The 13,615-nt window shown below is 39.0% G+C and overlaps 1 protein-coding gene across 1 annotated transcript; it reads right to left on the reverse strand.

Annotated features, from left to right (window-relative positions):
* Window positions 1–289: 289 nt before the first annotated feature.
* dtwd1 (DTW domain containing 1) lies at window positions 290–4,086 on the reverse strand. Its single transcript, XM_039795024.1, has 5 exons — window positions 3,844–4,086; window positions 2,597–2,913; window positions 2,258–2,395; window positions 904–1,192; window positions 290–751 (listed from the first exon to the last, which is right to left on the reverse strand). The coding sequence occupies exons 2-5, from the start codon at window positions 2,852–2,854 to the stop codon at window positions 522–524; spliced, it is 915 nt and encodes a 304-aa protein (XP_039650958.1). The 5' UTR covers window positions 2,855–2,913; window positions 3,844–4,086; the 3' UTR covers window positions 290–521.
* Window positions 4,087–13,615: the final 9,529 nt, after the last annotated feature.

Below are 13,615 nucleotides of genomic sequence, written 5' to 3' on the forward strand. Positions count from 1 at the left end.
CATTACATTTTAAGATTTAAATAGGAAAATCATACTCACTGTTACTTAGATGGATCAAAGTGGAAAGAGTATTGATTTTTAAGTCTCGCACACAAATGTCAAACATGCATTTCGTTTTTGATTTTAAATATGAATAATTTCACATTTTATTAAGAGAAAGGACAGACTATTTCCCATCTGATTTTAAAATGCCATAATTAACTGTTTTTGTGTTTGTCATTTTGCAGACAGAGTTGTTGATTTTTTTTAAATTGCTATTATCCAGTTTGTTGCAACTGTATGATTTTTATTTCAGAGCTATGTCTTGTATTTACTCATGTATCAAAACACACCTTATTAATGTTTGGCAACTGGAAACCCTTTTTTATTATTGCATATTCTTATACAAATAGTATTCCTTACAAAATCAAATGACACTCAGCTAAAAAAAATCTTACAAGGGCTAGCATGTGAATCTACTCTTCAGCTAAAGCTCACAACAGTCTCTTGTAGCTGATTTCAGTTTTTCCTCACAGCATTTCTCAGCATTTTCCAGCAGCAGTCTTGGCTTTGTTGACAACTGAGTGCAGGTAGGAGTAGAAGAAGAGAAGGTTATCATATTCTCCTTTGTACTCCTGAGAAAGGCAATGCACGTGGAAGTCATTGAGGAAATAATAAATAGCCTCGATAGTAGCTAGGTAGGTGTCTGGTTTGCCCTTCTGATGGCGCCAGAAACACGTTTTCCTCATCTTCAGCTCTACCCGGAGCAAATCTGGAGGAGAACACACGTCAGTCAGAAGAGAAACACACGAACACAGTGGGATCACGTTAAACAGCGTTGTGGGTGAAGTAAATTTGCCCCAAATAATTACCAGCAGTCAGAGCTCTTTGAAAAGCTGAACAAATACAATCGTTCATGATTACCTTGCAGTCTCTCATCTGTGCTGATCTTGTTGGTCTGGTTCCATGTGCTGTCAATGAAGACCACCCTCTGTAGGGGATACACACTTGACTCCAAGCCCTTTGCTTCATCTGGGTTCCCTGACTCCGGGTTCTCTGCGCTGTGTGTGGCGCCTTGCACTTCCTCACTTTTCCGCCTCTTTATGCAGGGTTCATGAGAGGAGCCATGTGACCTGCTTTCGGTCCTGTCACGCAACCACTGCATCATGTCTTGAACTGAGACAGCCCCTGGACCAGGGAACACCAACACCACCTGGAGAGAGCAGAGGAACAACCCAGATTCAGAGAGGAACAGCATCATACAAACCAAGACTAGAGTACTAAAAAATATGTGTTTCTACAATGTGGTGATTTGCTACATTTAGGAAGCACTGAAAGAGAGAAATACACTTCGGCAGCAGCAAAATAAAGTTGAAAACATGAAATCATTCAATTGAGTAAAATAGATGAAAGCACAAAAGGAAAAAAAAAAAAAAATCAAAGTGGGAAACTGTCAAATACAATAAAACAGACAAGGCTTGTACACTAAAGCCACTGTAATTCTGTATGTCAAGTCAAATTACAGTATAGGATTTTGCCAAATATAACTAGTGCTATGAAATTTAAAACTTGTCAAGCATGAAATGTGAAAATGCAGCAACTGACAGGATCCTTTAAATGTATTACAAATTCCACACTTTTTCATTATAGTTTTATCCAGTATGGATCAACATCTAAAATGAGTTATACTACAACAAATACAGGAGTAAATCATGCACATAAACAGACATTTAATTTCTAGAAACAGTGTCAATGTAGTGGTTAGTAACAGTATAGTTTCAATCAAGTATTACAAAATTAATATTATATAGAATATAGAAGAAAATTAAGCAGCAGAAATATGAAGATAATAAAGAGCACTAGAGCTGAAACAATTAGTTGATTAATTGATTGGCTGATGGATAAAAATAAATAGCATCTTAATTATGAGGATTTGCTGCTTTTCTTTGTGTTGTGTGATGGTAAATATATATATCTTTGGGTTTTGGACTGTTGAGCGGACATAAGACATTTGAAGACGTAACGTCTTTTTTTTTTTATCTTGGGCTTTTGAAAAAAATGTAATAGGCAGTTGAGTCGTCTCTTTCGATTCTATAGACCAAACAATTAATCTGGGAAAAATAATGGGCAGATTAATTGAGAAAAAAAACAACCAGTCGCAGCCATAAAAGGTACACCTTCACAGTGACACTCAAAGGTGTTTAAAAAAATAAAAAAATAAAAAATAAAAAGGGAGTGGTAAATACACTCCATTCCTTGATGACGAAAAACAACTAACCTGGTCCTTTTCATAGTCCGGTATGCAGGGGTAAGTGTATATGGTGACGTCACTGGGTGCGAGGATCTTGGCGTGGATTGCAGTGCTCTTGCCATCCGTCTCATTGGGATGCTTGATGATGTCTATCTTCACAGGAAGCTGAGCATGACACACAATATGTAGAGTCACGTCCAGAAGACAGTTCCACTTCAATCACACCATGTGCAAAGTTTTATAGATCTTACATTAAAAAAAGAACTTGACATTTCCATAACATTATGATACTATTACAGCAATTCCATACTCTAGCTGAAGGCGTCTCTTAAAAGAACATCAAGAGGGTCATGACTTCTTACTGACCGTGATTAAGGGGATTTCTTGCGGGCTGACACCCAGTAATGAGCAGCATGTGTAGCAGAAGAACATCCTTGATCCTCCACATTTAGAGCATTTCAACCTGCCCCTCTCCTGTGCCTTCTCCAGCACTGCATGCGATGCCAATTTTAGACCTTGGAGAGGCTGCTTGGCGAGCTCAGAAGTGTCTGATGAATCACTAGAGACTGTTGTTTTGTCACGGCAACTAGGATGGAGACGCTGGTTCTGATCCAGGCTGCTCATTCTTGCTCTTTAAAATGTTGACGAATCAGTGCTGAAGTATGTGAGCCCTACATTCATAGCTGAACAATAATGACAAAACAAATGATGACAAATATTAGCAGACAGAAATAATCCAACAACTACACAACTTTCAAACTGAGGGGTGCACTAATGTGGAAAAGCCATTAAACAAGCTAGGGGTTGTTACTAAAAAGCTCATACAGTGGTCGTTTTTCAGACAAATTAGTTGAATTTGGTTGGGAGATATTGTGCATATGAATATAACAGACTGGATGTCTAGGATTTTAGTTGCAATAAAAGTATGTAGCCTAGCTTGAATGCTGTCTTTATAGTCTCATATCACAAGCTTTCGGTTTGTGTACCTCAACTCTGAAATGAACTGCCTGATGATGACTTTATTCATGACCTCATTTGACTGTTCTTCAGAGTGAAATGATCAATAATGCTCTTTCGGCTTATATCCACAATAATGATATTTTCACATTATCCCATCTTAGTTTACACATGAAAGCAAAAACAATCACTCTCGATATGGTGTCACATTATGAGCAGAGTTAAAACATCCTGGTATTTGATTTAGTCACTATCGACCAGTTTAACAGACAGAGTTCTGAGAAACGAGAAAAAAAAGTGAGGGAGGGACATGCTGTTGCATTATAGCATTAAACGAGATGTAGCTAGTTCAGTCCATTAGCCACTTGACAAAAGTAAGTAGAAAGACTGTTGCTACCTAGCTAGGTGCATAGGGAGCATTAGCTAATGTCAGTTAGCTAGAGAATGAATGTAAAGTGAGCTAAACACAGGCTACATAACGTTACAGCTTAGTGATTGCATTTAAGTTAAAGAGCACAGCATGTAGTTAACACTGAATCCTGAGGTAACGTTATCTTTCTCTCCTCTTAAGCTCAGTGAAATCTGACAGTAGACTATACACTGTAACTACATCTGCCCCAGCTTACCTACATACGTTGCAGTACAGTCAACATTACCTGATCGTGCTAGTGAAGCTAGCTTCTCTTAGCTAGCAAGCTTGAGATGCGCACATCTGTAGCTTCCAGCTTCGGCTACGAGCAGACAGAAATCATAGTGGCTAGGTAGGTTAGCTAATAGCAAAGACCAAAAGACAACAGAAGTTGGTGTAGTTCAGTTGATTTGCAAGCAATACGTTGTCCACTTGTTTTTCAATCGCGTTAAAAACGTGTGTACCGGTATACGACAGCGTGAATGTCTTCCTCTACGCCGGAAATACTGTTCCGTATAAAGGAAAGAGTACTTTGTTACTAAGCACCGAATTCCGAAGGTGTGCGACGTTACCTGCAGGTGGTGGACAAATGACGCACTGCACGATAGGTAGCTAGCTAACGTTCCTAACACAAACGAGAAGAACCTCGTAGTTAGATAATGTTAATTTAATAAAAGTCATTAGTTACTGTAAACGGAGGACTCTGTGTTAACTAGTTAAATAAACAAATACGTGTTGAGTTACAGTTATTAGTTAGCTAGTGGTAGAGTTCAAATTGGCTAGCTAAGCGTCAGGGAACCTTAATTTTACTCCGTCAATCACGTTGTCATGTGTTATGTTAATGGTGTCGCCGTTAAGTAGCTAGCTAGGTTAACGTTACTCTTATAAACATTTTCCATAAACAAATTTAGTGTAGGCTATGTTTCGTTATTAATTTAAAAAAAAAAAAAAAAACATTCACAGCTTGTTTTTGGGGGGAGTTTCGTGATACAGGTTATCTTCATATCGAAATAAATCAACAGTAAATGTTAACAGTAAGTATGATTTGTATACATTATTTATTATTTCCAAATACATTTAAATAAAAAGTTGTAAATTCAGCTAACAAAGTTTACAAGGCTTAAAGGTGCAATATGTAATATACTATTTAATGTATATTATCAAAAAATGACCACAATGTGTCATCAGATATTAAGGAAACATGCTAAGTTGAAATACTAGCTTTGCTTTCTGACAACAATGCTAAAGCCAGTATTTTATATATATATATATATATATATATATATATATATATATATATATATATATATATATATAGCATATCTTTTTGAAATGTCTGTTCCATGACGCAATGTCTGTTTGTGTTTTGGCCTGTGTGTTGGTATCAATTCAATTCAATTTTATTTATAGTATCAAATCATAACAAGAGTTATCTCAAGATACTTTACAGATAGAGTAGGTCTAGACCACACTCTATAATTTACAAATTTACAAAGACCCAACAATTCCAGTAATTCCCCCAAGAGCAAGCATTTAGTGCGACAGTGGCGAGGAAAAACTCCCTTTTAGGAAGAAACTTCGGACAGACCCAGGCTCTTGGTAGGCGGTGTCTGACGGTGCCGGTTGGGGGCGTGATGAACAGTGGCAATAATAGTCACAATAAAGATAATGAAACAGTGATGTTACAGGATGTAGCAGGGCACAGCAGAGCATAGCTGTAGGGCACTGCAGGGCGTTACAGGATGTAGCAGGGCACTGCAGGGCGTTACAGGATGTGGCAGGGCACAGCAACTGCCTATTTTGACAGCCGGGCCGGGTTGCCAGATATACCTGTAAACACAAACCCAGCGCGCTACAGCTGTAGCTAGTACAGCCGTGGAAGCAGCAAACAAACGAACGGGATCAACGGAGATAGATTCATTCTACCCGCCCTAAAAAAAACTCGCCATCTTTCTAAACGGTTGCATTACCAGAGACGAGGTAAAACACGGGTAAATATTGGAGATGCATTTTAAAGAAGGAGACAGCTTAGAGCCAAAAAGGACACAGAGTTGACAGTTTCCTCCTTAACAGGTCTGAAAGTAGTAGTACCGACATCTCTCCCCTGCCGAAATTGTTCCCCCGCTTCTGTTCAGCGGGTGTAGCCGACAGACAGTCCCTGTGCCCTGGGTACAGGCGACCGTGAGGTCTATTAAGTGGCTGTTGCAGTGACGTTAAGCCAAGTAAAGGTGGCTGTCAGTCGGGTACAAAGCTCCGCAAGGTCGCAGTCTTTTTAGCGGTCGTTGTTACGGTTAGTCAATAAAAGATGACTGTCAGCCGGGTACAGAGCTCTGTCAGAGCACAGGCTTTTATAACCGTCAACATAGCAGCATCTAGCAACTCCGCTGTGCTGTGGAGTAATGTCTGCCAATGCGAGACTAGCATCAAGCTAACATTGACATTGTGTGATGTTGGGTTTAGCGTTCTCAACCTGGCAACTCCCGTGAACTTCGACGCTGGGGAGGAGGGGCTGGGGGACATGACTCTTTTCAGTATTTTGAATTTGGACTGCAGCAACCATTTAAACGCTAGCTGTCAGTATTACATATTGGACCTTTAAACCTACATTGTGTAATTTTGTTTGAGTTGATTCTTAGCAAAAACCCCTTTCTTCTTTCACAAATACGTGCTCATTCATGTGTAATTACTTCCACCAATTAATCAAAGTATTCTCGTAAGCGTAGACGCTTACGCTTAGATTTTTTATGTGGCAGATTCTAATCTGCCAGTTAGAATCATTCAGAATATATACGAGCGAGTCGCTCAAATGACGGCCGGCATGTTGCGCCTCCATCTTTAAAATACATTAGCCAAAGAGGGACATACCTCCGCCCTTCGCCCTTTTACACTCAGTGGCACCGTGACGAATGCCAGTGGGAGATTACTCGCCAGGGAAGCGAAAAAGAGAATTGAAAAATGACGTGACAGGCAAAGCAACAAGACCAAAGTTAATATTGGAGTGACTAGAACACCTGCGTGTAAACGATGGAGATACTAAGAGCTAATTTCGGGTTCGGCCACCGTAGGACTTAAAACGCGATCGGTATGGGAGGGACTAGAAAGTAATATTCAGTTGGTTGTCATATACAATTTCACCGCTAGATGGGAGAAATTCTTACACAATGTAGCTTTAAGTGTTTTATGTCTAATATCTTAACATATCAACAAAAACAAAAAAAAACTTGAAACGTGTCCTATTTTGTGGACTATCCCAGGACTGTATGAATGGGACTATCCAAAGAGCTTTCATCCTGGACCTTTCTTCCATTTTCTAGCCCATTCAGTATTTTCGCTGATTTTCTTTCTAAAACATACTCCCCTCCACACAGAGTATATGTGCCTGTGAACAATTAATGATATTGTTTAATCTTTATGTTTATGATGTTTATGTTTCTTGATGTAAAGGTAATAAAAAAAGTACATAAAATAGAATAAATAGAATAACAGACTTCCTGGGCATCCCAATTTTTCATATTAGTGTATGTACAATGATAATATGAATAGAAATGAATATTGAAGTCAAATAAAATCTTAATTCAGTCTAATTATTATGATTTTTTTCCACTCTACTACAATGGAAGGTTATGGGGTGCTCTGCAACCCGTCATTCTAATCTGTAGTCCAAGTGCTTCAACATTTTTTAGGCCAAGGACCCCTTAACTGAAAGAGAAACAGAGCACCTACTACCCCCTACAACATATATTGTTTAAAATTTTGCATAAAAGTTGCATATTAAACTGGGCCTACAATTACATGTGGGCGGCCTAAAGCCTTTATACATACCTTTTTAATGCATAGAATACTAAGCTATTAAATAATTGTTGGCATAATTTTATAAATCATGTTTTTTTTATTTAAAAAAAATACATGTGGCACAGTGAATCCTTAGGATTAACTTGGGCCAGTAAGCCTATCATCAATGTTTTTTTTCACAAAAAGGCTGATTTATATTTGTTAATAATATGTTAGATTAATGTTAAAGTGGCACTATGCAGTTTTGGCTATTTCTTCACTGTTTTCTCGCTTTTTGCTCGCAGGTTTCTCTATAGAGCTCCCCCTACAGCTTCGGAATAGATATTTGGCAGCTCCTATGTTTACTCGTGTCTGACTCCCCGATCGGTCAGTCTGCCGTTTCCTCTTTCTCTGTTCCTCCGACAATGCTTTCCTAGCTTTCTGCTTCTTTTTTGCCGGCTCAGCCATAACGATAGGGTGAAAAACTCCATCGCTACCTTGTTAAGCGGTTCCTGAATGGGCGTATGTGTGCAGTGCCGTGAAGCAATTCGTTCCCCTTTAAGACACTTTAATTTTTGAAAAAACTTTAAAAATTAAAAAAAAGTTGGTGGCACCCCAGCAGTAACTCTAAGGACCCTATAGGGGCCCCAGACCACCTGTTGAAGATCTCTGCTCTAGTCCAGTCAAAGCTGGTACTATTTAAAGTCATGTTGCATTAGCAACATTCAAGTTTCACAGATATTTCTGCAATGTGGCTGATCAAAACTTGAAAGGTTAGTTCAGGAGAAACTTGAATATGCATTTGTCTCATCCAAAGCCAGATGTGCTTCAGATGATGTGAAACAGATTGCTTTATTTTTCACACCATGCTTACCTGTCTTTCCTGCAGGCTGTGATGTTCAGGATCTAGGAGTCACTTGGTGGTTGTTCCTCCACCGGTTCAAGGTGATTATGCTCTCTAAAACTTTGAAAAATGTTTTAAATGTTCTGCTTTAGTTTCCATAGACAGGATTTTCTGATTATGCCTTGCACTTTTTTTGGTCTTTATGCTCTGTGTTGCCTTTGGCATTAAATTGTCAAATAGCTAGACACAACAATATCATGGTTGAGATCCATCCGCCTGCATCAAATATCAATGGATTGATTCCTGACATGTCATCATTAAAATTCATGTCTTTTTTTGTTTAGTCTAACACAGAAGAATGAAAAAACAAACTGTCAGGCAGCTGCATTTTCAGGAATGTTTGTTTTACTATAGACAGCAGTCCATATAAAATCAAAAATAAAACGTCAGTCAGAAATTTAAATATAAAATCAAAAATTTGAAATATGGTCTTCTTTATGGAGGGGGGGCGGGCTAAGCTTTTGTCCTTAATGGCATTTTTTCCCCCTTACATTACTTTTACTTTTATACTTTGAAACCAGTACTTTTACACTTTTACTTGAGTAAAAAGCTTGAGTTGATACTTCACCTTCTACAGAAGTCTTTTCAAACCCTAGTATCTATACTTCTACTTGAGTAATGAATGTGAATACTTTTGACACCTCTGACTACATTGGATCCAGTGGAATCTTGGCCATTAAACAGTATTATTTGCTCTTGTAGTGTGGGTATTTGTTTTATTTGTTTGTAGTCCACAATCATTTCCCAATGTACAGTACCTCCGTTCAGGAGTGCTAAATGTATCCTACCTTATATATGTACCTTAAGCCAGTAGTGCCAGTTGTCTTTTTTTAGGAAAATTTCCTGGCAGACTTAATGGTGGTGACTGAATACGTTTGTTCTCTTTCAAGTCTTAAATATTGTAGGTGATTATCTTGCTTAATTATAATCTCTCTGTGTGCATTTAATACACTGTCTGGTAAGTGCAATATTGCGGTGGAGGTCCCTCTTTCACAATGATCTGGTGTTCTGGGGGGTTCCGTACGAAGGGCTGCAAACAGAATTCCCCATGTTGCATAACCACATATTTCCTCTGGGGAAATGAAGGTTTACGGCCCTGAAATGTACCAAGTTCATCTGCGTGTTCCCCCGCCCCCTCATGGCCTCCCTTTCTCCCGCTGCCCCAAGACCACCTCTCCACATCGCACGAGACTCCCCAGCCTCTCTCCCTGTTTATCTTCATTTGCCTTACTTTCTCATTCGCCCCCTCTCTGTTTGTCTCACTCCATCCTTTCCTGCGGTGCTGTTCACAGCCAGTGTCAGGCTTCCTTCAACCTCACCGTAGATGTTGCCCTCATCTGCACATGCTGTTTGTAATATGGGACACATGTGGTTTTCCGTTTTCATGCTTCCACAAAAATGCAAATATAAAATATATTAAAGCATTGCAATGAATAGTAAATCATTGTCATCAAATCATTATTCAACCCAGTAGGTCCATCAAACTGCACAGTAGCTCTCTAGCTACTTTATGAGTGAAGGAAATAAAGAAGTATAGACATGCAATCAATAACACTACTCTAAATTGATATTATAATTTCTAAAATTGATTGACTGTTCCTGACATGTCATCATTAAAATTCATGTCTTCTTCTCACAGAAGAATGAAAAAACAAACTGTCAGGCAGCTGCATTTTCAGGAATGTTTGTTTTACTGTAGACAGCAGTCCATATAAAATCAAAAATAAAACGTCAGTCAGAAATTTAAATATAAAATCAAAAATTTGAAATATGGTCTTTCAGGTGTATCCAGGCTGCGCGGCATAAGCCCAAGTCAACATAGCATTTCATTGAGCATTCCCTGGATCAAAAAGGCAACTGGATGACTGATGGCACATACCTGCAATGCTTCTCTTAGACTGACAGATTTTCCATATTTGACATAGTGTGAGTTTTTGAACAGTTGCACATGTGCTTTTCAGGTATGAAGCCCAAACAGGAACTGAAGTTGGCCTGTACAGCAGCTGGAGATGAATATAAAGAGAGAAACCCTGCCTATGGTAAGATATATACTTAGTGTGTTTTTGCACGTGGTTTTGTTCTCACTAGTGCACACGTGTTAATGACATGTGCCACGATGACCTCCCAAAACCCAGAGTGAAGTTTAAAACCTGCTATGCATCCATAATATATATGTGAAAGCAAACTTAAAATCCAGCATGTCTAAGTCAAAAGCTTTAATCATAAATCCAGTACAATACAGTGGCCTTGTGTTGCAAACCATCCTTTTTTTGGATACCTCCGTATTGGTACAAAAAAAGTAGTTTCTTTGTGCTGATCAAAACACCGAAAACACTCAATAACAACAATGTCCCTTTTTCTCTGGATAATCCACAGACCCTGCTATAAATAGTTGTCAGTGGGACTATTTATTTCCGTAGAATGTAGTTTCAAGTAACCATAATGTAGCAGCAAGGGTTAAAAAAAATGCAGATCAATGCCAGCACTCCTCTTTTAATACAATAGTTTCTGAGATTTTAAGTTTTCAAAACAAGCAGTGTATTTGCAAGGGATTATTCCCAGGCCTCCAAAATAACCACTGAATACTATGTACTTGGTTTACTTTCTCAGCATCTAAAAGACAAAGGGAGCCTCAAACGCTGAAAAACTTCAGTACTGTTATGAAGTTGGCAATACATTTATTGGACAAATAAGAAAGCTAAGTAGCCAACATTAGCCACACAAACCAATGTTGGTGCAATATATGAAACATAGCAAATATCAGCATTTGCCTGCATTTACAACCAATCTCATTTTGCACCCATTCTAAAAAAGTATAACCTCTTTATGTATCTTCTCAGCGTGGTGGACAATGTGTCATATGACTTCTTTACGAGCATGTACCAATTAAAATAACCATCACTGCAATTCACCTATGCTGACCTAGAGCTTGCAGATTAGTCTGCAGCAAAATTTGATCCAGAAGCTAGGTTGTCAGTTCACTGACTTCTCTCGCTGCTGGACCACATTACTGTGGTAAAGACACAACGACTCATTACCTGTGATTAGTGATTACTGAAACACTATGAAGCAATTGTTTGTAAAATGGTTTACTGTTTCGAAGCGTTTGATACAGTCAAAACGACAACATCTACTGGCCAAATTCTTGGTATTGCATTTCTACGAATGAAGTAAATCTGAGACTGTAATCAAACAGTCAGAATACTTGCTGCTTTTGTTATTGTTATTTTGTTCAATAAAGCTTGAATTATAAAAACACAAAATCACTTTTTAAGATACTTTACAGCTCTGTTTTTAAATACAGTAGCAGAGGCCTCTTTTGGGATGGACACGTGATTTTTAGCATTGTGACGCATCCAAAACATCTCGCCGCAATACATCTGCTTTGAAAGGTTGATACTGTGTCGATTAGACTGCTTCAAGCGCCATATCACAACATTTCCTGTCCTTTTCTTACTGGAACAAATACAGTTAGTAATCCCTCTACAGGGCTATAACCATGGAGGACTGATTTAAGTGGGATACATTTCAATACAAATTTCAAAAGTATGTTCACCCTCGATTTCTGCCTGACTCCTGGGGGCAGACACTTGGCTTGGCAATGCAGTAGGTGACGTCGAGCTAGTTAGTGTTGGTACCACAGTCGGGAGTTTTTGCAAACTATGTGTAATGCTGGAAAAACCGCCCGTATTAACATAATACGCCAACAAGAATCTATGTGGTTATGTGTAAAGCACAAAAAGGAACACTGAAAGCAGAACCTTGCAAGTTTGAAAAAGTTTTAAAATCATAAATACGTTAACAGGTCTATCTTTGTCTATCTAGCATTTTAAGGCTGTCCATGTGAATCTGTTTCTTTGTAAAACTTTTTGTCTTTGTTGAAAATAAACCAATTGTCCCATATGAGCACATTTTGAGTTTACCCCCACATTTAGTGAACTTTCATAAATGAGGTGTTGGCTGGAAAACAATCTCTAACGTCCTCATGGGCAAATACAAAGAAGTCGTTAATGTTACATTTGAAAACTTTGACGGAGACTATACCATTTCACTAGACAGGGTAAACCCAGCCCGATCTGCCAGCGATTTGATTTTGCCCTGCAGCTCAGGCTGGAAACCTGTACGTGTTTATCTATCCTGCTTCCGTTACAAAATTGCGGGAACCAATCACAAACTGGCTTATCCGCCTGGCACACTATTGGCGGGGACCAAGCAGCTTTTTGTTTACATTCAACAAGCTGGCCACCGAAGCAGCAACCCGTTGATGTCGCTGTCGCTGCTATGTCACCCTGATCGTTGGTCTGATTGGTTGAAGCATTATCCACTTGCGTACAGAGTCATTTGAATTATACCCGTTGATCACGCCTCTTGTGTAGAGAAAATACAGAGCAGACTCCCCAGACTAATGTTCAATCTTGGTCTGGTCATAGCCAGACTACCATTTCACTGGATTTGTATTGCTATAACTTGGGTCCAACCTGTCAGCTATTGACTTTTGCAACCTGCAACAGGTTAGACTATTTAGAACGTGCATGTTTAAAATTGTGGTCTACTACATTCAGAGGTGTCAAGTAACGAAGTACAAATACTTCGTTACCTTACTTAAGTAGAAATTTTGGGTATCTATACTTTACTGGAGTAATTATTTTACAGCAGACTTTTTACTTCTACTCCTTACATTTTCACACAATTATCTGTACTTTCTACTCCTTACATTTTAAAAAATAGCCTCGTTACTCCTATTTCAGTTCGGCTTGTTTTCATTCCGGCTTGTCATCGTTCAAAAAGACACACACACAAACATATACCATTCCGACACCCTATTGGTTTGTACGCGATCCATCGCCCCTGCACAGACCCGGTGCCTTAACGAACGTTATCTACCGGACCGAATCGCAACGCGGATTTCGGTGCCTTATTAGGGTGCCACTAACTGCGACTTGATGCTCTCTGATGCTCCGAAAACGGACGTTAGAGGGAACTGAAACATCGCCGCACAGGACGTTAGATAACACCACACTCGACAGCAGGTAACGTTAGCCTACCGCTAGCTAGCAGCTGGAGTAAACACGGTTAAAATGCTGACAGCTAAATGGTGTAAAAGTGTGTCTGTATTTCACTGGAGAGGATTGTAACACCAGACTGTAGCTGCCGTTGTCTGAAAAACACAGAGGAGATGTGTCACCTTTTTCAGCCCTTCTGAGTTTGCAGGTATGATTTTAATATAACATTATAGTCATTATGGCCTTACTTTTACACTTTTACTTGAGTAAAAAGCTTGAGTTGATACTTCAACTTCTACAGAAGTCTTTTCAAACCCTAGTATATATACTTCTACTTGAGT

This window comes from Perca fluviatilis, chromosome 3, assembly GCF_010015445.1.
Source record: "Perca fluviatilis chromosome 3, GENO_Pfluv_1.0, whole genome shotgun sequence".
Lineage (NCBI taxonomy): Eukaryota > Metazoa > Chordata > Actinopteri > Perciformes > Percidae > Perca > Perca fluviatilis.